At 38.2% G+C, this 26,707-nt stretch overlaps 1 protein-coding gene across 1 annotated transcript in view; it reads right to left on the reverse strand.

Moving 5' to 3' along the window:
• The window catches only part of LOC100663892 (guanylate-binding protein 6-like), a 38,950-nt gene extending 12,468 nt beyond the window's left edge, over positions 1–26,482 (reverse strand). The window contains exons 1-9 of the mRNA XM_064282197.1: positions 26,295–26,482; positions 19,124–20,239; positions 17,561–17,755; positions 16,812–16,937; positions 16,367–16,469; positions 15,237–15,418; positions 13,594–13,789; positions 4,844–4,971; positions 274–1,200 (exon numbers count right to left, since the gene is read on the reverse strand). Coding sequence (XP_064138267.1) covers positions 4,865–4,971; positions 13,594–13,789; positions 15,237–15,299 — 366 coding nt within the window. The 5' untranslated portion in view covers positions 15,300–15,418; positions 16,367–16,469; positions 16,812–16,937; ... (1 more) ...; positions 19,124–20,239; positions 26,295–26,482 and the 3' untranslated portion in view covers positions 274–1,200; positions 4,844–4,864. The remainder of the gene's footprint in view (positions 1–273; positions 1,201–4,843; positions 4,972–13,593; positions 13,790–15,236; positions 15,419–16,366; positions 16,470–16,811; positions 16,938–17,560; positions 17,756–19,123; positions 20,240–26,294) is intronic.
• Positions 26,483–26,707: the final 225 nt, after the last annotated feature.

A 26,707-nucleotide genomic window follows, 5' to 3' on the forward strand; every position in this document is an offset into this window, starting at 1 on the left:
TGTAATCTGGGAATTTTTTTTTATGGTGTCAATTGATCTAGAATCATTTAGTCTAGCATTGAGCCTGAAGCTTCCTCAGTAAGCTTTAATGCCAGTTGCTGGATTTTTTAAGTTATAATACCCCACAAAAACCAACCACCAATTACCATTAAAAAATTATCAATCACCATTAGCATGCATCTCAACTGAGTTTCAAATAAAAATCCTGAATAAAAGCGCTCAATTTATCCCACTCCTTAAGAACCTTCCACCATCTAGGCCGTGCTCTGATACCTGGAATCATCTTCAAGGCATCCTCCAGGTACTCATCTTCAGTGATGGGGCTTTTATCTATCTTCAACTCCAGGGTGAAATCCCATATAGTCCAAATAAAGTCTGGAAAAAAAACTCATAAACTCAGTAGAGTCATCTACCTCATCAGATCTGGAGGAGGATTTTGTCCTGATTAGCTCTGTTAATTCAGTCACATAGCTAGAAACTAAGCTAAGGAAGGAGATGTGCCCTACACAATTTTCAGATTTTATTTAGAAACAAATTTTGTAAACATTAACTTCTGTATCTCCACCTCTTCAACCATGGCAGTTAAGTCACAAGAAGGAAGAAATAACCTCAATTGCCATCCCTGTAAACGTAATAAAACGAGGTGGCTCAGTTCTTGGAAGGATACTGCAGCTGCTCCAGGGCCTGGTGGTTGATGGTACCCATACTGTTGTAAATAAAGGTGCTGCTTAGAAGCACAGCCAGTGCAAAGACCCATGAGTCATTCTTAGAGTCTCCCTAGAATGAAAAGATGAAGAAATTAAAGACTTTTATGAATTGCTACAGTCTGAAATTGATCAAATGTGTAATCAGGTTGCTTTGATAATTACTGGTGATTTGAATGCAAAAGCTGGAAACAAAGAAGAAGGATCAACCATACACCGAATAACTATAAAGTGGACCTCTCCTGATGAATTACACAGGAATCAAATCAACTGTTGTTGTCTTACACTGTTGAATTGATTCCAACTCATGGCTACCCTATGTGTTACAGAGTAGAACTGAGCTCCATAGGGTTTTCTTGGCTGTAATCTTAGATCAGCAGATCAGTAGGCCTTTTCTTCAGTGGTGCCACTGGGTAGGTTCAAACCATCAACCTTTTGGTTACCAATCACGGTCAAACCATTTGTGCCACGTGGGGGCCTCTCACATCAACGACATCTGTGGAAAGAGAAGATGGAGAATAACAACATCATCAGTCAGTACAAAGCCAGGGGCCAGCTGTGGAACAGACCATCAATTGCTCGTGTGCAAGTTCAAATTGAAGCTGAAGAAAATCAAAGCAAGTCCACAAGAGCCAAAGTATGACTTTGAATACATCCTATTTGAATTTGGAGACCATCTCAAGATTAGATTTAATACACTGAACACTAATGACCAAAGGCCAGAACATGTGTGGGATGACATCAAGGACAATATAGACGAAGGAAGTAAAAGGTCCTTAAGAAGATAGGAAAGAAGACATGACCAAAATTGATGTTAGAAGAGACTCTGAAACTTGCTTTTAAGGACAGAGAAGCTAAAGCAAATAGAAGAAATGATGACGTAAAATAGCTAAACAGCAGATTTCAAAGGATGGCTCTAGAAGAAAAGGTAAAGTATTATAATGACATGTATAAAGATTTGGAGTTAGGAAACCAAAAGTGAGAAATGATTGGCATTTCTCAAGCTGAAAGAACTGAAGAAAAAACTCAAGCCTCAAGTTGCAATACTGAAGGATTCTCTGGGCAGAAAATTGAATGGCGCAAGAAGTATCAAAAGAAGATGGAGGGAATACACAGATTCACTGTACCAAAAAGAATTGGTCGGCCTTCAACCATTTCAGCAGGTAGCATATGATCAAGAACTGCTAGTAATGAAGGAAGAAGTTCATGCTGCACTGAAGATTTTGGTGAAAAACAAGGCTTTAGGAATAGACAGAACACCAGTTGTGATGCTTCAACAAAAGATGCAATGCTGGAAGCACTTACTCAGCTATGTCATGAAATATGTTGACAATTGCCTGGTCAACTGACTGGAAGAGATCCATGTCATACCCATTCCAAGGAGAGCTAAACAAATGGAATATGGAATTTGTTGAACAATATCATTAATATCACACACTAGAAAAATTTTGCTGAAGATAATTGAAGAGTGACTGCAGTTGTACATTGACAGGTGACAGCTAGAAGTTCAAGTCAGATTCAAAAGAGGATGTAGACAGTGGGATATCATTGCTGTTGTCAGATGGATCTTGGCTGATAGCAGAGAATAAGAGAAGGATGTTTACCCGTGTTTAATGACTTTGTGAAGTATGGATAACATTACAAAAAATAGGAATTCCAGAACAGTTAATTGTGCTCATACAGAATCTGTACGTGGATGAGTATGCAATTGTTTGAACAGGACAAGGCAATACTAACCAAACAAAACCTATTGTTGTTGAGTTGATTCTGACTCGTAGCGACATTATAAACAGAGTAGAACTGCCCCATAGAGTTTCCAAAGAGCACCTGGTGAATTCAAACAGCTGACTTTTAGGTTAGCAGCCGTAGTACTTAACCACTATGCCACCAGAGTTTCCAAGGCAATACTGTATGGTCAAAACAGGAAAAAGTGGGTAGCAGGGTTATATCCTTTCACCTTACTTATTCGGTTTGTATGCTAAACAGATGATCCTAGCTGGACTAATGAAAAAGAACATGGCATTAGGATTGGAGGAAGACTCATTAATAACCTGCAATATGTAAGTGATACAATCTTGCTTGTCAAAAATGTAGACAACTTAAAGCACTTACTGATGAAGGTCAAAGACTTCAACGTTCAATATGGATTATACCCAAACTAAAAAAAAAAAAAAAAAGAAAATCTTCGCAACTGGACTAATAAGCCACATCATGGAAAATGGAGAAGAAATTGAAGTTGTCCAGGATTTCATTCTACTTGGATCAAAAATCAATGTCTATGGAAGTAGCAGTCAAGAAATCAAAGTAAGTCTTGTCTTGGGCAAATATGATGCAAAAGGCCTCTTTAAAGTTTTCAATAGCAGAGATATTACTTCATGACTAAGAATCCCCTGATCCAAGGCATGATCTAAAAGCACTATATTTGGTTGTGCAGACGCTGAGTGCCATATGTCAGTCTCTGCCCTCAAGAAGAAGAGACTCTGAGCGAGCCGATAAATAGGAAAACATATAACTGCAGTAAGATAATAATCTCTTCAGGAGTGGAACCAAAAGCTATTATGTGGGAGGAGACGGTGTAAGTTCAATAAACTAAAACAAGAATTCTGTGAGTTGAGAGTAGGAAGAGACTATATTTTATTGCGAAATGAGAGCAATAAGTTGAAAATAATTGGACTTTAAAGAGTGGATAAAATGTGGGCTTGTAGAGATGATGGGAACATGTAAGTGGAAGGACCAACACAAGCTAAACCAAAAATGTTAGAAAGCACAGTCCTATAAAGGAATTTATAGTTATTCTATTTGACCTTTGTTTGTTTGTTTTTCTATTTGACCGAAGCTGTAGTAGGTGTGTGGGAGTGGAAGACGAGGCTGAAAATGAGGCTCAAGGCAAGACAAGAAAGTCCGTAAAGGCCAGGCTAATAGAATTAGAAAAAAAAAGCAAAACCAGTGTCGTCGAGTCGATTCTGACTCATAGCGACCCTGTAGGACAGGGTAGAACTGCCCCATAGAGTTTCCAAGGAAACCCTGGTGGCCTAGTGGTTAAGTGCTAAGGCTGCTAACCAAGGGGTCGGCAGTTTCAAATCTGCCAGGTGCTCCTTGGAAAAAAAAATAGAACTAGACACTATCTAATGTACACCACAAATTGTAAGATTGCAAATGATATTTCTACTGCTATTAGTTGCTTAAAGTGTGGTACATTTGGGGTCCTTGAATAATTATAATTTATATAAAAACAAACAGGTTTAGAGTACAGCTTGATTTTATACTGAAATGATCACTGAGAAGTTTAAAATTTAACTTTAAAAATCAAAATTTGTAAATCATTCTCCTCCTTTTTTTTGAAGTAATGGAACTTAAGATCTGCTGCTACTTTCCATTTTCACAGACAAATATAAAATGAGGAGAAATGATTGATTGTACCAAACACTATAAATGCAAATATATCCCATTTAAAATTATCCCAGTTACAATGTTTTTCACGGGTGAAGCTCGTGTTTTAATGGTAGTCAGTGAAGAATTCAACTACAAATTCCAGAAACATGCAGAGAAAGATTTATGAATGTTCCAGATGTAGCTGATGCTTTTATGAAGGTGATTTAAGTAGATTACTGAAACCACATTTTCCTGGCTCCTTCCTCAAATCTCCATCAACCCCACACACTTTAACTGGCAGCTCCCATTGACCTCTCAGGTTACAGTTTAATTTTACTCAAGAGTCTTTCTCTAACATGTTTGATTGGGTTAGGTGCCCACTTCTGTGCTTCTGTGGAACCCATTGCTGATCACATTGTATACCTGTTGTCTCCCAATTAGGTCCTGGACTTTTACCTTGTTCACTGCTTTGTCTGTAGTACTTATCACATACAAAAAAAAACCCCAGAGCTCTGGAATTCAGCTGTTCAATAAGTATTTGTTAAATTATTCACCCTCATGTTAAAAATAATAAGATTTATCTCAAATATACCAAAATGTTTTAGTTACCAAAGAAATAGTTCAATAAAACAGAATTTCACCTTGTTACTTAGAGTTTGAATTTGCAATTTAAAGGAATATGTAACTAAAGTGAATTAAGATGGTGAATTAAAAGGTAAGTAGATAATCAAGTGGAAAGAAGATTTCTCCATGACTCCCTGACTTACCTTTTTCACATCATCCAGGCACTAGGTATCCAGAAGGACCAGGATGTGGTCTGGCTTGGATGAGTGAGGTACACACCCCATCCAGATGCCCTTGGTTTCAGGCCACACCGTGGAGCCCAGACCAAAGCCTGCAAGACAAGAGTAGAAAGTAACCTACAATGACAGCAGAGAGTCCAGTCTCCCAGGGGGCTACATTAATTAAGCTTATAAAATTGGACAGCCATCAAACCATTATACACATTAAGACCTTTTTCAAGTAACACTTCATTGTTGTTGTTAGATGCCGTCGATCGGTTCCGACTCATACTGACCCTCTGTACACCAGAATGAAACACCATCCTCACAATCATTGTTATGCTTGAGCCCACTGTTGGCAGCCACTGTGTCAATCCATCTCATTGAGGGTTTTGCTCTTTTTCACTGACCCTACTTTGCCACCCCCATTCCTGTGTCTGTCACCTTGTCATACTGTGGGGGCTTGAGTGTTGCGGTGATGCTGGAAGCTATGCCACCAGTATTCAGATACCAGCGGGGTTACCACGGGAGGAGAGGTTTCAGCTGAGCTTGCAGACTAAGATAGAATAGGAAGAAGGACCTGGCAGTCTACTTCTGAAAAGCATTAGCCAGTGAAAACCTTATGAATAGCAGCGGAACATTGTCTGATATAGTGCTGGGAGATAAGCCCCCCAGGCTGGAAGGCACTCAAAAGATGACTGGGGAAGAGCTGTCTCCTCAAGTAGAGTTGACCTTAATGACATAGATAAAGCTTTTGGGACATTCATCTGCTGATGTGGCATGACTCAAAATGAGGAGAAACAGCTACAAACATCCATTAATAATCGGAACCTGGAATGTAAGAAGTATGAATCTAGGAAAAATGGAAATAGTCAAAAATAAAATGGAACGCATAAACATCGATATCCTAGGCATTAGTGAGCTGAAATGGACATGGTATTAGCCATTTTGAACTGGGCAATCATATAGTCTACTATGCTGGGAATGACAACTTGAAGAGGAATGGTATTGCATTTGTCGTCCAAAAGAACATTTCAAGATCTATCCTGAAGTACAATGCTGTCAGTGATAGGATAATATCCATACGCCTACAAGGAAGACCAGTTAATACAACTATTATTCAAATTTACATACCAACCACTAGGGCCAAAGATGAAGAAATAGAAGATTTTTATCAGCTGCTGCAGTCTGAAATTGATGGAACATGCAATCAAGATGCACTGATAATTACTGGTGATTGGAATGAGAAAGTTGGAAACAAAGAAGAAGGACCAGTAGTTAGAAAATATGGCCTTGGTGATAGAAACAATGCTGGAGAATGAATGATAGAATTTTGCAAGATCAACGACTTCTTCACTGCAAATACCTTCTTTCACCAACATAAATGGCAACTATACACATGAGCCTCACCAAATAGAATGCACAGGAATCAAACTGACTACATCTGTGGAAAGAGACGATAGAAAAGCTCGATATCACCAGTCAGAACAAGGCCAGGGGCTGACTATGGAACACACCATCAATTGCTCATATGCAAATTCAAGCTGAAACTGAAAAATATCACAGCAAGTCCACGAGAGCCAAAATATGACCTTGAATATATCCAACCTGAATTTAGAGACCATCTCAAGAATAGATTTGACACATTGAAGACTAGGGACTGAAGACAAGATGAGTTGTGGAATGACATCAAGGATATCATCCATGAAGAAAGCAAGAAGTCATTGAAAAGTCAGGAAAGAAAGAAAAGACCAAGATGGATGTCAGAGGAGACTCTGAAACTTGCTTTTGAACATAGAGCAGCTAAAAGAAAAGGAAGAAATGATGAAGTAAAAGAACTGAACAGAAGATTTCAAAGGGCAGCTCGAGAAGACAAAGTAAAGTATTATAATGACATGTGCAAAGTGCTGCAGATAGATAACCAAAAGGGAAGAACATGCTCAAAGTTTCTCAAGCTGAAAGAACTGAAGAAAAAATTCAAGCCTCAAGTTGCAATAATGAAGGATTCTACAGGGAAAATATTAAATGACCCAGGAAGCATCAAAAGAAGATGGAAGGAATACACAGAGTCATTATACCAAAAAGAATTAGTCAATGTTCAATCATTTCAAGAGGTAGCATATGATCAGGAAGAAGTCCAGGCTGCTCTGAAGGCACTGGCAAAAAGCAAAGCTCCAGGAATTGACGGAATATCAACTGAGATGTTTCAACAAATGGATGTAGCACTGAAAGTGCTCATTCGCGTTTGCCAAGAAATATGGACGACAGCTTCCTGGCCAACTGACTGGAAGAGATCCATGTTTATGCCTATTCCCAAGAAAGGTGATCCAACCGAGTGTGGAAATTATAGAACAATATCATTAATATCACACACAATCAAAACTTTGCTGAAGATCAGTCAAAAACAGCTGCCACAGTATATCAACAGGGAACTGCTAGAAATTCAGGCTGGTTTCAGAAGAGGATGTGGAACCAGGGATATCATTGCCGATGTCAGATGGATCCTGGCTGAAAGCACAGAATACCAGAAGGATGTTTACTTCTGTTTTAATAACTACACAAAGGCATTTGACTCTGTGGATCATAACAAATTATGGATAACATTGCGAAGAAAAGGAATTCCAGAACACTTAATTGTGCTCATGAGGAACCTTTACATAGATCAAGAGGCAGTTGTTCGGACAGAACAAGGGGATACTGATTGGTTGAAAGTCAGGAAAGGTGTGCGTCAGAGTTGTATTCTTTCACCATACCTTTTTTTTTTTTTTAATTTAATCTGTATGCTGAGCAAATAATCTGAGAAGCTGGACTATATGAAGAAGAATGGGGCATCAGGATTGGAGGAAGACTCATTAACAACCTGCATTATGCAGATGACACAACCTTGCTTGCTGAAAGTGAAGAGGACTTGAAGCACTTACTAATGAAGATCAAAGACCACAGCCTTCAGTATGGATTTGACCTCAACATAAAGAAAACAAAAATCCTCACAACTGGACCAATGAGCAACATCATGATAAACAGAGAAAAGACTGAAGTTGTCGAGGATTTCATTTTACTTGGATCCACAATCAACAGCCACAGAAGCAGCAGTCAAGAAATCAAAAGACTCATTGCATTGGGTAAATCTGCTGCAAAGGACCTCTTTAAAGTGTTGAAGAGCAAAGACGTCACCTTGAAGAATAAGATGTCCCTGACCCAAGCCATGGTATTTTCAATCACATCATACGCATGTGAAAGCTGGCAAATGAATAAGGAAGACCAAAGAAGAATTGATGCCTTTGAGTTGTAGTGCTGGCGAAGAATATTGAATATACCATGGACTGCCAAAAGAACGAACATATCTGTCTTGGAAGAAGTGCAACCAGAATGCTCCTTAGAAGCAAGGATAGCAAGACTGCATCTTACATACTTTGGACATGTGTCAGGACAGATCAGTCCCTGGAGAAGGACATCATGTTTGGCAAAGTACAGGTTCAGCAGAAAAGAGGAAGACCCTCAACGAGGTGGACTGACCCAGTGGCTGCAACAATGAGCTCAAGCATGACAACGATTGTAAGGATGGCACAGGACCAGGCAGCGTTTCGTTCTGTTGTGCACAGGGTGGCTGTGAGTTGGTACCAACTCGACAGCACATAAAAACAACACATACTTTGCCGAGCATGATGTCCCCCAGAGACTAGTCCCTCCTGTTTTGAATACTGTGGTGATAAAAAAAAAAGTATGTTCTAAAATCAGGTAATGTGAGGCCTCCCACTTTGTTCTTCTTTTTCAGTAATGCTTTATTTATCTGGGGCCTCTTCCCTTTTCATGGGAAGTTGGTGATTTGTTTCTCCAACTCATTAAAAAATGCCATTGGAATTTGGATCAGGATTGCATTGTATCTGTAAATCCTTGAGTCTTCCTATCCATGAGCAAGATGTGTTTTTCCACGTATGTAGGTCTCTTTTGGTTTCTTGCAGTAGTGTCATGTAGTTTTCTTTGTATAGGTCTTTTACATCTCTGGTTAGATTTATTTCTAAGTATTTTATCTTCTTGGAGGCTATTGTAAATGGTATTGATTTGATTTCTTCTTTGATGTTCTCTTTACTGGTGTAGAGGAATCCAACTGATTTTTGTATGTTTGTCTTGTATCCTGATACTTTGCTGAAATCTTCTTAGTTCCAGTTTTCTTGTGGATCCTTTAGGGTTTTCTGTGTATAAAATCATATTCTCTGTAAATAGAGATACTTTTACTTCTTCCTTACCAATTTGGATGCCCTCTATTCCTTTTTCTAGCCTAATTGCTCTGGCTAGGACCTCCAACACAATGTTGAGTAAGAATGGTGATAAAGGGTATCCTTGTCTAGTTCCGGTTCTCAGGGGGAATGGTTTCAAACTCTCTCCATTTAGGATATGTTGGCTGTTGGGTTTGTATAAATGCCCTTTATTATGTTAAGGAATTTCCCTTCTATTCCGACATTGGTGAGAGTTTTTATCATGAGTGGGTGTTGGGCATCTTTTGATTTCTTAACCGCTGCTTCCATGTGTGTTGCTTGTGGAGCCACGTAAAATGAAATCTTTTAAAACTTCAATCTTTTCTCTGTTTATCATGATGTTGCTTATTGGTCCAGCTGTGAGGTTTTTTTTCTTCATGTTGAGGTGTAATCCGTACTGAAGGCTGTAGTCTTTGATCTTTATCAGTAAGTGCTTCAAGTCCTCTTCACTTTCAGCAAGCTACAATGACAAACACTTTGTGTACTCTATTAATATCATTCTTTCAAAGGCTCAAACTCCATCACAAAACAGAATTAATATAGTCTATTAACATGTATTTTTTTTTTTTGGTTTGGTTTATTAACATGTGTATTTTTATCCAACACTCAAAAAGAATAAAAAAGTATGAAATTCAAAAGAATTAAAGAGAGTGCTGAAATAAGATTGTCTGTTTTTCCTGTTCATTTTTATTTAACACCTCCTTTTTCTTATTTGGGTCCCAAATTTTAAAAAAGTCACCTAAATGGAGAATACGCCAGCATGGGAAGGGACAGGACAGCAGTGAGCAGTCACTAGAGTCCAGTTCTGCCAAACAGGCTTCCATTAGCAGAATAGCGAGAATTAAACCTTGAAATGTAGTTGAGGAATCCATGATTTTATCCCCATCGTGTGTATTTAAGGAGACTTTATTTGTTAGACAATAAACATCAATTCACTGTTTGAGATGAAAAATAACAAAGTGAAAATATTTAGGAATATCAGTGTTGTGTTGGAATGCAATAGTAGTTAGTCATTGAGATCCTGGAGTAGTTAGGAGAGTTCTGGAAGTTTAAAGCTGGCAAGGACTCAAGTATTCATTTAGTGAAACTCATTCATTTTGTGGTTGATACAAGTGAAACCCAGAAACTGTTACTAATTAGCACAGCTATTTAGACATACAGCCTGCACTTAACAAAGGCCCTCTAACGTCTAGCCTGGGGTTCTGTGGGCCACACTGGCTGTGTCTACAGGTTCACAGTCTCATGAAAAGGGGTGGGCAACCAACGCGCAAGTAGTAGAAAATGGTAGTAGTAAAATGGTAGGAGCCATGAAAATATGGTTTCGGTGAAATGATCTACTTAAATCACTTTCATAAAAGCATCAGCCGCATCTGGAACACTCATAAAGATTTTGCTCCATGTTTCTGGAATTTGTAGGTGAATTCTTCACTGGCAAATATAAAAGCATGAGTTTTACCCATGAAAACCATTGTAACTGGGATACTTTTAAATGGGATAAATTTGCCTTTATAGTACTTTGTACAATTGATCATTTCTTCTTATTTTATATTTGTCTGTGTCTAAACTGAAGGTAGCAGAAGATCTTTAGTTTCCATTACTTTGAAAAAAAGAGGAGGATGTTTTAAAAATTTTGATTTTTTAAATTAAGTTTTAAACTTCTCAATAATCAGGAGAACAGAAGGCAGGAATGCGTTCTCTTCCCCCTGCTAGACCACAGATTCCCAGTGGCTCTGTTCCTTTATCTCAGGTCACATCTCCTTGCATGTATCCCCATCTGGTGGCTCTGGGCTTTGGCACATTCTGGTATCCACTCTGCTTGTCCCTGTGGGCCTTGGTGTTATAATGACTATCCTGCTATTTCCAATCTCTTGGTATTTCCCCATCTCTCATTGGCTCCTTTTGCCTTGCTGATACCCTTTTAAATAATCCCTCCATTAAATGCTCTGTAATGAACTTTTGAATGAGTTATCTGTGTTCTGCCAGGATCTTGACTGATACATTAGTGTTTGCTGGATTTCCTCCTCCCTTTCCCTCTGTATTTTTTTCTTTTCCTTTCTTCTATGAGTTCTCTGCTCATAGCCTCTGAAGGGGGATATAACAGAAGGGAAAACAGAAAAGACCTGTCAGGCTTTGTGGCTTTTCTTTCCAAATGATTAAACTTCAGGGATTGAGAGACATGTCCAGAAATCTTTGGATGATATGTCTTGTCCAACAATTCAGTACTTTGAACATCTGTTATACGCAATACTTTTTTTCAACTGAGACTAGAAATGAACATGACGAAATATCTGGGGTCGCACAGTTCAGCATGGTTCAGACCATTCAGCTTCTATACCCTGTGTTTTCTCCAAGGAGAGGGCATAAAAGCAAGAATTGGTCGGTAATTTTCCATATCATGATAATTTTTTTTCTTTTTTATTGTTTGCTGATTCATGTAGAGTAAGCCCAACTCCAGTGCCCCAATGAGAAAGGACAAGGTATAATTTCAGGTCATCACCCTCAGATATCAGAGGTATAAAAAAGCAAAGCAAATTACTGCCAGGAACATAAAAGTAGTGCCAAGGTCCTGCTCATGAACCTTGACTGGGAGTGAATCTCTTTATATTCTTCCTATGATATGGAAGGCTTGGTAGAATCAATATAAGATGTTTAAAACATTGTGAGGGTAGAAGCTTCCTCAGCAGAGCATTGGGAAATCACCTGGTTATCATTTGATACTATTTTGACTAGAAAATAAAAAGTACATGTTGAAAGTCCCTCTCAAGGTTCTGAACTGTAATTCATCCATTTATCAATCAATAAATCCATATGAATTTATTTGAACCAGGCAAGGAAAAGTGTCCTCCCCTGATTGATGGTCAAGAATTCGTTCAAAAGAAAGCTAGAAAATGTTTGGTTTAGAAGCCAATGGCAGATTGGGAAGCAAAAAGGGAAGAGGAATGAAAGAAGGGGAGAGTGTATGATAAAGAGAGTGAGAATTGGATTGGTGGGATTCTCAGAGTTTACTGGTCTGAGGTTCAACCATTAGTGATGCTGAGATGGAAGGAGTAAGACGTTAGAAAAACTGACTTCATGGTCTGTGTAGACCAAAGAAGACAAATGGAAACATGGACATATTCTCTGAAAATCAATAAGAATCCAAGAGACAACCCAATAGTAAAAACAAAACAAACAAAAAGAACAAAGGATAAAATAGGAAATCCAAATGATAAATAAATATGTCAAAAGGTGCTTAAACTTATTTATAATGAGGCATATGACATGTAACTCTATAGCCTCCAAATTTGCAAAATTTAAATGTCTGACATTACCATTAGAATTTTCAATTACTGTTAATAAGCGTGTGAAGTGTGTATAAAGTTTAAAAATCTGTTTGATATCTAGAAAGGCTGACGACCCACATAACCTGTGATCTAGCAACTCCAATTTTGGGCACATTACACAAGGGAAGCTGTGTACATGTGCAAAAGGTTATAAGTGCAGGAAAATTCCTGACAGCCTTGTTCATAAATGGTAAAAACTAGATAAAATGCAAATGTTCATAAACCATAAATGGATACATTTTGGTACCTTCTTAGAATTGCACACTATAAAGTAATGAAAATAAATTGCAGCTACATACATTAAGTAGGCGAATATTATAAACTTCTTGATGAGAAAAGCAAGCAAGACACAAAACAATATGCAAAATTTAATTCCATTTATATCAAGATTAAAATCAGGGCAAACTAAGCTTTTTTAAAATATATAAATGCATACTGAATGTGTAAAATCATTTTTAAAGAGCAAAAGAAGTATTACCATGAAAAACAAAATATCAATGAGCTCTAGTGTTTAATGAGGGTGTAAGAGGGTATGATTTGGACTTTTCAGTGTCCGTAATTTCTTGACCTGGGCAGTGATTCCACAAATGTTCACTTTATATTGATTAATTTTATTGTATAGTTATGTTTTATGCACTTTTTTGTATAAGTTACAGCTCACATACTTGAAAAGATTCATAGAGATAAAAGAGAAGAGGGTATAATTTATCAAAGTTTTGCTATGAAATGGGGCAAAAAGAAATAGATGGGTGTGACCTTTCCTTCATTTCCTCCTTCCTTTCATGTCTGAAATAGAACATAAGAAACTACATTTGTATGCTATTTGGAATGAACCTGTAGTTGAGGCAAAAATTGCATGGAAAAAGGGAATAATTGTATGAGCTGAGCTCCTGAGCAGGAGAGTGTGGAAGAATCCAGAGGACTATTGGGGGAGATCTTTAGGTAGGGTTGGGGGAACTTTTCTTTATTATTGTGAAAAACAGCAAGATTTTGTGGACAGATGGGGTAGAAGTTATAAATTTGATGGTAAGAATTAGAAGTTTTCATCATCGTGAAGAGTTGAGCTCTTTTTTTAACATGATCCTAGAGGAGGCGTGATCATCCTGCTGTATCACTGGTTTCAAGCTATTGGCCCCTGCCCCAGAACAACACTCACCAGAGTTCTGCCCTACCAGGTGGTTCATCAGGTAGGATTCTCCTGTACGATACAGCCCTACAATGGCTACCACCATCACAGGCTGGGATATCTCATCAAGAATTTTTAATGCATTTGGATTCACCATCAGCTGCTCTTTCTGGTTTTCCACTAGACAAATGGGGGCCATCATGATGGGTCTAAATGCCTTGATTTCCTGCAAATCCAGAAGAGTCTGTCAGTAAAATACAAGACCCCAAAATCCTCTAATGGTTATTCAAGGCACATGCATAATGCCTTCCTGCTGTGGCACAGGTATACCAAATTCCTACTTTTTGTACATTTCTAAGGGAAAAGTGTATAGCCTGGCATTGGCAGATCATAAATCTCTTCCTTAATTATTCCTATAATCCCTGGTGATATTGATGATGGCATTTAAGGTATTGCTTGTCTCCAATAGCTCATTTCTCTAAAAAATAATATTCTACTTAATGAATAAGGTGAAAGTTTATTTCTCTCTCTAATAAGATTTCAAAGTTAAACAGTCCATCATTCTGATACAAAAAGTCAACAGAATAGCCTAGGACCATAGTCTCATGGGACTACTCAGTCAACTGTCATGATATAGTTCACAAAGTTCATGTTCTGGATCCTAGTGAAGGGAGTAGTGTCTGTGATCTTAAAAGCTTGTGAGTGGCCATCTAAGATATAACTATTGATCTCTCCTCAAAAGAAGCAGAAAGAGTAAGAAGATAACCAAAATCTCAGAGAAGAAACAAATCTAGAAGGCTGATAGCCTACATGAGCCACAGCCTCATCTACCCTGAGGCCAGAAGAACTAGATGGTGCCTGGCTACCATCACCTACCATTCTGACTGGGCTCACAATATTTGGTCCTTGACATAATGGTAGAAAAATGTAGAACAAAACTCAAATTTTTACAAAAATCCAGACTAACTGGACCCTTGAGACCAGAGGACTCCCTGAGACTATTGCCTCTAAACTTTGAACCAAAACTATCACTTGAGATCACCTTTTAGTGAAATAGCAGAGTGGTACACAAAATAAATGATATCACCCATAAGTATGGTACTCTACTGAAAAACCATCTGTATGAGACCAAAATGTCTATGTTTACTTTAAAGCAAAGATGAGAACATAAAGGGGCAGGGAAACCAGAGCACTAGAAATGGAACAACCAGGCCACAATTAAAGAGAATGTTGACACATTTTGAAAAATGCAACTGATGTCACTGAACAATTTGTGTGAAAATTGTCAAATAGGAACTTAACTTCCTGGGTAAATTTTCGCCAAAAACACAGTAAAATATATTATTTAAAAAAAGTCTTCAGGAATACTGGTTCATTTTATTCTCTGTTTGACTACGTTTCACATGCCTCCTCGTAATCCAGGATGGCTCACCTCCACATGACTGGAATATCGCACATACCTCCAAGTACTAAGAGTCGGAATCTACTCTATGGCGATGAGTTTGGCTTTTGATTAAAGAAGCAGTAAGTGTGGAATTACAATCAGAGGGAATGAAAATGTAATATTGCGTCTGGACTAGAAAGGTCTATTTCTGGGTGACATTCTCTTCCCCTATTATGTATTCTGATCTGGGGCCAATGGAAGTCAAAATTGAGATGATACAATTGTATACCTGGAGGTTAAGTGCTGGAGTCCTATTGAGCTCTGTGAATAACTGTTTTGTATCCCTCTCCATCTTCTCAATAAATTGATTTACTTGTTTCTGGTCACACTTTTGTTTCTATTCCATCATCTGCTGATACTTTATTTGCATTTCATCCAACATTTTTTTTTTTGCATCTTGTACAAATTCAGCTATCACAAGTTTCAATGAGAAAGAAAAGAAGAAGAAAAATTCAGGTGGAATTGCAGCATGGACTTCTTTCCACATTTATTTGTTATTGTTGCTACTGCGTAAAAAAATTCCCTGGGACTATTTTTCTTTTGGGGTGATCATTTTCCACTTGTATTGTACACACTAAAAAAGGGCCTTAGGAGCTAAGATGAGTCTCATAGGGACAAAGAAGGCTGAGTCTACACTTGTACATCCACTCTTACAGTTGTGAACTCTCCAGGACCCAGAAACCCCAACAGTATCTACAAACCCTGCATCCTCCAGCCATTTGAGAGCTGTACACTGTCTACACACTGAAGCTAGGCTAGTTGTCTCTAACACTGGTGGTAGATGAGCACTTCCCTCTTATTGTACCCATTGCATGGCCCATTGACCAATTGAAGGGAGTAAAGCTCAACTTTGCTGAAAGACTTTATTAAGCCCTACTCTGATTTACTGCATATTCTCAACACTCCAACCCCATTCCAGGACACAAGTAAATCCTTGATTAAGGGGATGATGCTGAGGGTATATAGAAGGATGGTGTAGAAAAGGAAGAAAAAGTCAACCCTGAACTGAACTGGCCTGATACCTTCTCTTTGTGAAATACACCCCAATTACAAAATTTATAACCTCTCTAGAACCAATGTGTGTGACTTCAAATATAGGATTCAGGTGACGTTTATTTTAAACATTAAGCATTACAAGTAAACATGAAATGAATAGCCTCAGTAGGTAACACACATTGACTTCTCACTTAAGCTGCATCTTTGCAAACTTTATGGCTCAAAAAAAGTACAAGCATCACGATTTCAAGTTTTCTTTAGTGAAAATTGACTGATGTTCTCAAGTTGCTCATGTAACTTGTTTCCTGGTGAGAGGATGTGGGAGAGGAAAGCTCTATTCTTTGGATTATTAGATTATGATACCTAATATACTTATCTCTATGCTTCTTATCTGGAGATCTTGGATCTCCTTCTGCAGTTTTATTCTCTCTTCTTTAAATTCTTCCTTAAGAAGTTGCTCCTGTTCCTAAAGAGGAAAAGAGAATACTTAAACTCACACAGTATAAAATAGGATCACTAAACTTGTTCCGTAATTGCTAAGTTAGTTTCCCTTGTAGTACTTCCACTAATTCTCAAACGCTTTTGGCATTTTTTCTTGAAATAATTTCCTCTCTTCACTTTTATCATATCACTCTCTGAGTCTTCTATCCTTGCTATTAATTTCTCTTGAGCATTTTTCTGTAGTTTCAGAATTGTTATTTTTTATAGTACCTAAAATATTGTTGTTTTACATTGAACACAACTATTCTGTGAAAATTGTGTCCCCACACCCACATACTTTTTTTTTTTTTTTTGCTTCACCTCTCACCTGTATGGATTTTCATATATATGTACTAGTAGAATGTTTGAAATCTAACAGGAAGGTTTCTATATGATGCTGAGAATCAGGGGTAATGTCTGATCATGGAATTCAGTTCAAGACTCCAGAATTTTGCTGGAAGTAGAGAAAAAAGTTAAGATCAGGTCTGTAGTAGCCAATACTGCATTTCTGGGCCAACATTTATGCTCAACATGGATTCATAGCATGACTAAAGAACAGGAATGTACTGGCAGACTGGGCACTTAAGCAGTGTGGTTAAGTGGGTGGATGGTTAGGGAATCTTCCTACTCATTAGAGTGCTTACAGAGAGTCCTACAAGGTATGGCAGAAACAAAATCATTGTGAACTCCCCTCAGTAAGAAAGGTAAGTTGGATATTTTTCAAGGAGGTATAACCCAGAGAAATAATGTATCTGTCATGAAATTACAGTTTTCTCATTTAAAAAAAGAGAATATAATAGTTCCTGTGCCATAAGACGAGGATTCCAATATGTAATATACGGAAAGCTGTTTGTGTAGAGCCTGGCAATTAATAGCTACTGTTTATCGAGTGATTTAATGATGAAAAATTCCATCTAAATCTTCATGTAAAAGACAAGAAATTGGGCACAGATAGAAGCAGTAAGGTAATAATGAGCAGCTGGTAAAGTTCTTATTTTTGACCTAAAGCTATAACCTCCATGCTGTTTTTTAATTTGGAGCAGTGGAAGACAAAACTGAAATGAGACAATTAAATACCTGAAGTTTGAGAGCTAGGATGCCCTCTTGTGCCAACAATTGAGTCCTATCCCTCTACACCTTCTCAGTCAATTGTTTCACGCGTTCCTGATGACTCTTTTCTTTCTTTCTGTTTCATTATCTGCTGACGTTTTGTGTGCATTTCCTCCAATATTTTTAGTGCAGCCTGTGTAGATTCAGCTTTCACACATTCCACTAGGAGAAAAAGGAAGAAATTTTCAGTAGGTTTATAGTGTTACCTCCTTTTTTTCTTCCACACTTACTTGTTACTGTTGTTACTTCATAGATGAAATTCCCTCTGACCATTTTTTCACCCCCAAGCAACCATAAGGCTGCTGATTGTATTATGTCCCACTCAGAAATGACTACCTCAGCTCAAACACATCTTTGCTGTTCTTGCTCTAGTTTGAAGATCACAGGTTTATCCACCCAAATTATTTAAACTTTTAGGAGCATTTGTCTGTCTAGTTTCTTGACTCGCTCCTCATCTTCAGTTTCCTTTTTTTTTTTCTGTGAGAATCAGGTCTGTCTGTAGAATTTCATCAGCCACAGACTCCTTGGACATCAAGTATTTCTGCAGAATCTCTTCAGCGTTAGGACTCAGGGAACACAGAGTTAGCAGTAGGAAATGGCTGTAAGCATTTGTTCCCGAGTTGTCAGTTCACCATATTTTCCTCTAGGGACTATTCTTTTTGAATCTGATGGGACTAGCAGTCAAGGTTCACTGTCACAAGTGGGCACATGCTCCCAGGCTGGCCAATCAGAGTGCGTCACTAAGCAGAGTCCTTCATAGGTGACTGATACAGCTACTGAGAGACAGAGAGTCTTGGTCCTTTTTACACTGAGGGCTTTGAGTTTGGAGTTGTTGATGCTGTGGTTATATATGGAGCAAGATTGCTGGATAATGAAGCTATCGTGAAGAAAGTAGATCATAGGGATGGAGATAGAGGCAGAAGGCTGGGTGAGAAGTGGTGGGTCTGAGGGAACAAGGGACAGAAAGAGTTGATGACATTGTTTGAACTCTTGGATCCTGGTGTCCTTAAATCCAGTTTAAAGGCTAAATTAACAAGTTACCATATTTGCTTAAATGATTATCATTGGAGTTTTTTCCTTTGCATCATCAGTGATTAGTTGTAATAGTGGGCTATCCTGGCAGTGTTAGTTGCACTCTCTTTGATGAGCACCTAGGACTTATCTAGTATAACAGGCTCCCTGTACATGTTTATTGAAGGAAAGAGTAAATGATATGCAGACAATAGGGCACATTTGTGTGCAATTAAGAGTCTCTGAGTGGTACAAACGTTTAACACACTTGGTTGCTAACCAAAAAGTAAGTGGTTTGGGTTCCACCCAGAGGAACCTCAAAAGAAAAGACTGGTAATCTGTTTCTGAAAAATAAGTCACTAAAAACCTTATGTAGCACAGTTCTTCTCTTACACCCATGGAGTCACCATGAGTAAGAGTCAACTTTATGCCAACTGGTGTGCAATTACCCTTGATTACATTGGTGTTTCAAAGAGGCACCTCAGCAGCTTCCCAGAATTGACAGTTAATCTTGGTTACCTGTATTCCCTTCCTGGGTTCCTGCAGGTACTTTTTCTTCAGTTCTTGTGACTTATGAATGAAGAGACGATACCCCCTGGTTTAGAATAAACCCTCTGCTTCACTTCTAGAGGACTAAAAATATCCTGAAGTAAAGCTGAACAATGATCTGATGATGCTTGAAGATTCTGTTTACAAAAGTCATCCCATTTTTTCCCTAGCTGGGCCTTTAATGTAAGAATAGGAAGTAGGGAGAACAACAGGAAAAAAATATTAGCAAGACCTTGGAATTTCTAGAAATGCTTTTCAAAATAGTCTATGAACCCTAGAAACTTATCAATACCTTACCAGAAATATATACTTTCTCCTGACTTGGACTTTCTAGGCCCATTTGTCCTTGGAGGTGATGGTCAGACCAGAGATTACTAGATTATACTGCAATTTTACTAGTAAACTTCCGCTTTTCAAATTAGACCAATGATTGTCATATATGGAATAAGGGTGTAGCAATGTAAGCCTGCTCAAGATAACTAAGACCAAACATTTCTTGCTTTTGGTTAGTATGAAATAAAGTCAGTAAGGTAATCGTGGGCATGTAATCTATTTAGAAGATCTGATTACCAGTTATATGAACTTAATTAAAGGGAAGACTGTTAGCTGATTCATGAAAGAAAAAAAAATGTTTCAAAACTTTGAGTCCATAATACTAAAATTGGTTCTTCTGATTATAAATTGGTGGCTGTCATCATTTTAAAGTCTACTAATAATTGCTACTCTGAAAAACAAATCCCCGTTTTATTTCCAAGTAGTATTTTCCCTTGCAAGACTCTAATTCATATAAACTAGAGAGGAAATTACCAGAATTCCTTTTGAGATAAATGCTTTATGTCTTTGATGAGTTCTTGATGAAGACTCCAATGGCCTCTCTCTCACTGGCCCTGTGCAGATCCAGCAGCTCCTGCAGGGTTTCTGTGGGCAGCTGCACCTTTTGGCTCATCTGTTGGTCATAGAAGGCAATGGTCTTTTGCACTGTGGCTGAGTTCTCTATCTGGGCCAAGGCAAGTACTGCATTTTCCATGCAGGGCAAATCCCCACTGCTGATGGCATTGACGTAGGTCAGCACCAGACTCTTCAGACCTTCAAATGGAGAACAACTGGTTATATTCATTGTGAGTGGTGTGATGACACCTCTATTCTGTGCAATTCTGGTATGTCTATTTTCAGCTTTTTCCACCACAACGTAAATGCCATTAGCATTTCCTGGAAGCTTGCCAGAAATGCAGATTGTCAGGTCCTGCCTCAGACCTACTGATCAGAAGTTGCCCTTCAGCAAGACCCACATATGATACGTTGCACAACAAAGGTTGAGCATCACTGTTCTATATAAAGTACACCTATGTGTATCTAATGTTTGCATCCATTTACTTCCAAGTACCATTATGACAGAAACTGTTTCTCTCACTTTTACATCTTTGTCATCGATTGTCTGTACCCTTGCCCATGGTAAGCTTTCCATCAATACCTGCGGGATAAAATGATGTTATTCCAATTAAAGGAGTCCTTCATAAGAAATGAAGTCAAAGATCTTTCATATGAAGAGGAAGACAAGGCAATATAAAGAGGTAAAAATTAGGTTTAAACTTACAAAAATAGAAGTAAATATTAAGCTAGCCACAAAGGAGACTAACAATCCTACTCATCAAAATAAAAAAAAGAAAAAGATAGAGACTCAGCAGAAACAAAATCAACAACAAACAAGAGGAAAAGACAATATATAAAGATAAACTACTCAGCACAAAACATTAAGTGGCAAAAAGAAACTGTCAAAAACACTAAAAAAAGACATCAAAATGACAACACTAAACTCATACCCATCCATGATTACACTGAATGTAAATGGACTAAATGCACCAATAAAGAGACAGAGAGTGGCAGAATGGATACAAAAACACGAATCGTCTATATGCTGCCTACAAGAGACACACATTACACCTAGAGACACAAACTAAATCTCAAACAATGGCAAAAAAAGTATCAAGAAAACAACAATAAAAAAAGAGCAGGAGTGGCAATATTAATTTCTGACAAAATAGACTTTAAAGTTAAATCGATCAGAAAGGATAAGGAAGGACACTATATAATGATTAAAGGGACAATACACCAAGAAGATATAACCATATTAAATATTTATGCACCCAATAACAGGGCTGCAAGATACAACAAACTCTCACAGCATTGAAAAGTGAGAGAGACTGCTCCACAATTATAGTAGGAGACCTCAACATACCTCTTGTGGTGAAAGAAAGAGCATCCAGAAAGAAGCTCAATAAAGACACAGAAGATCCAAATGCCACAATCAACCAACTTGACTTCATAGACATATACAGAACACTCCACTCAACAGCAGCTGAGTATATTTTCTTTTCTAGTGCACATGGAACATTCTCTAGAAGAGACCACATATTAGGTCATAAAGCAAGCCTAAGCAGAATCCAAAACACCGACATATTGCAAAGCATCTTCACTAACCATAAGGCCATAAAAGTAGAAATCAGTAACAGAAAAACCAGGGAAAAGAAATCAAATACTTGGAAACTAAACAATACCCGGCTCAAAAATGACTGTGTTATAGAAGACACGAAGGATGGAATAAAGTAATTCAGAGAATCCAATGAGAAGGAAAACACTTCCTATCAGAACCTTTGGGACACACCAAAAGCAGTGCTCAGAGGTCAATTTATACCAATAAATGCACACATACAAAAAGAAAAAAGGGCCAAAATCAAAGAATTATCCCTACAACTTAAACAAATAGAAAGAGAGCAACAAAAGAAACTCTCAGTCACCAGAAAAGAGCAAATAATAAACAATAGAGCAGAATTAAATGAAATAGAACACAGAAAAACAATTGAAAGAGTTAACAAGATCAAAAGCTGTGTCTCTGAAAAAATTAACAAAATTGATAAACCATTGGCCAAACTGACCAAAGAAAAACAGGAGAGGAAGCAAATATACCGAATAAGAAATGTGATGGGTGATATTACAACAGACCCAACTGAAATTAAAAGAGTAGTATCAGATTACTACAAAAAATTGTACTGTAACAAATTTGAAAACCTAGAAGAAATAGATGAATTTCTAGAAACACACTTCCTACCTAAACTAACATGAACAGAGGTAGAACAACTTAATAAACCCATAACAAAAAAAGAGATTGAAAAGGTAATCAAAAAACTTCCAACAAAGAAAAAGCCCTGGCCCAGATGGCTTCACAGCAGAGATCTACCAAACTTTCAGAGAAGAGTTACCACCACTACTACTAACGGTGTTTTAGAGCATAGAAAAGGACAGAATACTTCCAAACTCATTCTATGAAGCTAGCATATCCCTGATACCAAAACCAGGTAAAAACACCACAAAAAAGAAAATTACAGACCTATATCCCTCATGAACTTAGAGGCAAAAATTCTCAGTGAAATTCTAGCCAACAGAATTCAACAACATATCAAAAAAATAATTCACCATGACCAAGTGGAATTCATACCAGGTATGCAGGGATGGTTCAACATTAGAAAAACAATTAACGTAATCCATCATATAAATAAAACAAAAGGCAAGACCCAAATGATCTTATCGATTGATGCAGAAAAGGCATTTGACAAAGTTTAACACCCACTCATGATAAAAATTCTCAGCAAAATAGGAATAGAAGGACAATTCCTCAACATAATAAAGGGCATTTACACAAAGCCAACAGCCGACACTATCCTAAACCAGAGAGTCTGAAAGCATTCCTCTTGAAATTGGGAACTAGACAAGGATGCCCTTCATCACCATTCTTATTCAACATTGTGCTGGAAGTCCTAGCCAGAGCAATGAGGCTAGATAAAGAAATAAACGGGATCCAGATTGGTAGGGAAGAAGTAAAAGTGTTTCTATTTGCAGATGACATGATCTTACCCACAGAAAACCCTAAAAAATCCTCAAGAAAACTAGAAAAACTAATAGACGAGTTCAGCATAGTGTCAGCACACAAGATAAACATACAAAAATCAGTTGGCTTCCTCTACACCAACAAAAAGAACATTGAAGAGGAAATCACCAAATCAATACCCTTTACAGTAGCCCCCAAGAAGATAAAATACTTAGGAATAAATCTTATCAGAGATGTAAAAGACCTATAGAAAGAAAACTACAGGACACTACTGCTAGAAACCAAAAGAGGCCCATGTAAGTGGAAAAACATACCTTGTTCAAGGATAGGAAGACTTAGCATTGTAAAAATGTCTCTTCTACCAAAAGCGATCTATACATACAATGCAATTCTGATCCAAATTCCGATGCCATTTTTTAATGAGATGGAGAAACAAATCACCAACTTCATACGGAAGGGAAAGAGGCCCTGGAGAAGTAAAGCATTACTCAAAAACAAGAACAAAGTGGGACATCTCACTCTACCTGATTTTAGAACCTATTATACTGCCACAGTAGTCAAAACAGCCTGGTACTGGTACAACAACAGATACATGGACCAATGGAACAGAATTGAGAATCCATACATAAATCCATCCACATATGAGCAGCTAATATTTGACAAAGGCCCAAAGTCAGTTAAATGTGGAAAAAACAGTCTGTTTAATGAATGGTGCTGGCATAACTGGACATCCATGTGCAAAAAAACGAAACAAGACCAATACGTCACACCATGCACAAAAAAGAACTCAAGAATCAAAGACCTAAATATAAAATCTAAAACGATAAAGGTCATGGAAGAAAAAATAGGGACAACACTAGGAGCCCTAATACATAGCATAAACAGTATACAAAACATTACTAACTGGGAACTCCTAAAAATTAAACACCTATGCTCATCTAAAGACTTCACCAAAAGAGTAAAAATGCCACCTTCCGATTGGGAAAGAATTTTCAGCTATGACATCTCCGACCAGCGCCTGATCTCTAAAATCTATATGGTTCTGTTAAAACTCAACCACAAAAAGACAACCAACCCAATCAAAAAGTGGGCAAAGAATATGAACACACACTTCACTAAAGAAGATATTCAGGCAGCTAACACATACATGAGAAAATGCTCTTGATCATTAGCCAAAAGAGAAATACAAATTTAAACTACGATGAGATTCCATCTCACTCCAACAAGGCTGGCATTAATCCAAAAAACACAAAATAATAAATGTTGGAGAGGCTGCGGGGAGATTGGAACTCTTCTACACTGCTGGTGGGAATGTAAAATGGTACAACCACTTTGGAAATCTATTTGGCGTTATCTTAAACAGTTAGAAATAGAACTACCATACAACCCAGAAATCCCACTCCTCGGAATATGCCCTAGAGAAAGAAGAGCCTTTACAAGAACAGATATATGCACACCCATGTTTATTGCAGCACTGTTTACAATAGCAAAAAGCTGGAAGCAACCCAGGTGTCCATCAACAAATGAATGGTCAAATAAATTATGGTATATTCACACAATGGAATACTATGCATCGATAAAGAACAGTGATGAATCTGTGAAACATTTCATAACATGGAGGAACCTGGAAGGCATTATGCTGAGTGAAATTAGTCAGATGCAAAAGGACAAATACTGTATAAGACCACTATTATAAATCTTGAGAAATAGTATAAACTGAGAAGACCACATACTTTTGTGGGTATGAGGGGGGGAGGGAGGGAGGATGGGAGAGGGTTATTTACTGATTAGTTAGTAGATAAGAACTACTTTAGGTGAAGAGAAGGACAATACTCAATACGGGGAAGGTCAGCTCAACTGGACTGGACAAAAGCAAAGAAGTTTCCGGGATAATCTGAATGTTTCGAAGGTCAGCAGAGCAAGGGTGGGGTTTTGGGGACTACGGCTTAAGGGGACTTCTAAGTCAATTGGCAAAATAATTCTATTACGAAAACATTCTGCATCCCACTTTGAAGTGTGGTGTCTGGGGTCTTAAATGCTAACTAGCGGCCATCTAAGATGCATCAATTTGTCTCAACCCACCTGGATCAAAGGAGAATGAAGAACACCAAGGTCACACAATAACTATGAGCCCAAGAGACAGAAAGAGCTGCACGAACCAGAGACTTACATCATCCTGAGACCAGAAGAGCTAGATGATGCCCGGCCACAACCAATGACTGCCCTGACAGGGAGCACAACAGAGAACCCCTGAGGGAGCAGGAGATCAGTGGGATGCAAACCCCAAATTCTCATAAAAAGAGCAGACTTAATGGTCTGACCGAGACTAGAAGAATCCCTGTGGTCATGGTCCCCAAACCTTCTGTTGGCCCAGGACAGGAACCATTCCTGAAGACAACTCATCAGACATGGAAGGGACTGGACTGGAGAGAGATGCTGGTGAAGAGTGAGCTACTTGCATCAGGTGGACACTTGAGACTGTATTGGCATGTCCTGTCTGGAGGGGAGATGGGAGGGTAGAGAGGGGTTTTTTAATTTTTTTTATGAACTGGCAAAAGCATCACTAAAAGAGAGACTAGACGGAGGGAGCTGGCTGACTCATTTGGGGGAGAGTAAGTGGGAGTATGGAGTAAGGTGTATATAAACTTATATGTGACAGACTGACTTGATTTGTAAACTTTCACTTAAAGCACAATAAAAATTATTTAAAAAAGAAAATTATATTCACGAAACTCTGAGTTTCAGTTTTCTCTTTCTTTGTCTTTAACACATTCGATGAGCTTTTTACCCTGCATCTCATTTATTGTTATTTTGTTCTTATAAAAATAACACATCAGGAGCCCTTTTAGTTTCTTAACTGCAGTTGGAACAGTATTGAGCAAGTTCCTTCAAAGTCAATGATAATTTCATTTTTTGCCCAGTTGGTACAGACAATGTCAAGAAGAAAAAGACAATCCTAAAGCATTTCAAGTTCTCAGTTTAGGTCTCACCTCTGCTGGTGACTGATTCAACCCAGAGCACAGCAATGAGCCCTCAGGGACGCTCTGCTGCCTGACTAGGCAAGGATTCCATCTAAAGTACTCAAGCTCAGTGCAGCCTAACTTGGTGCTGGTAGTTTTTTTTTTTTTTAAAAAAAACTGTCTCTTATAATCTCTTCCCACCCTGCCCCAACTTTGTCGCAGCCTCTATGTCCTGCAGCAGAGATCTTTTGAAGGTGGAGGGAAAGCTAGTTGATGAGAAAGTAGTAAGAGTTCTTACCTGTTTTTTTTCTCCTCAGTTAGGTGAAATGATTTCTCTTACTTCTCTGTCTCTCTCTGGATCTTTAGGCTTTTATTTCACTCCTCCTATGGCCTGGGACTTGCAAGATTTCCTCAAGAGGACCGATAAGTAAATAAAGCAACTATCTAATGGAATTAGGGTAATATGAAACTGAAAGCACTGAGGGCAAGGCAGTAACTCAACAACCATAAAAGGAATTGCAAGGGCCTGTGCTAGTGGCCAGCAACCCTGGTAGCATAGTGGTTAAGAGTTAGGCTGCTAACCAAAAAGTCAGCAGTTTGAATCCACCAGGGATTGACTACAGAACGGGCCATCAATTGCTCATATGCAAGTTCAAGTTGAAACTGAAGAAAATTAGAACAAGTCCACGAGAGCCAAAGTACAACCTTGAG

This window comes from Loxodonta africana, chromosome 3, assembly GCF_030014295.1.
Source record: "Loxodonta africana isolate mLoxAfr1 chromosome 3, mLoxAfr1.hap2, whole genome shotgun sequence".
Taxonomy (NCBI): Eukaryota; Metazoa; Chordata; class Mammalia; order Proboscidea; family Elephantidae; genus Loxodonta; species Loxodonta africana.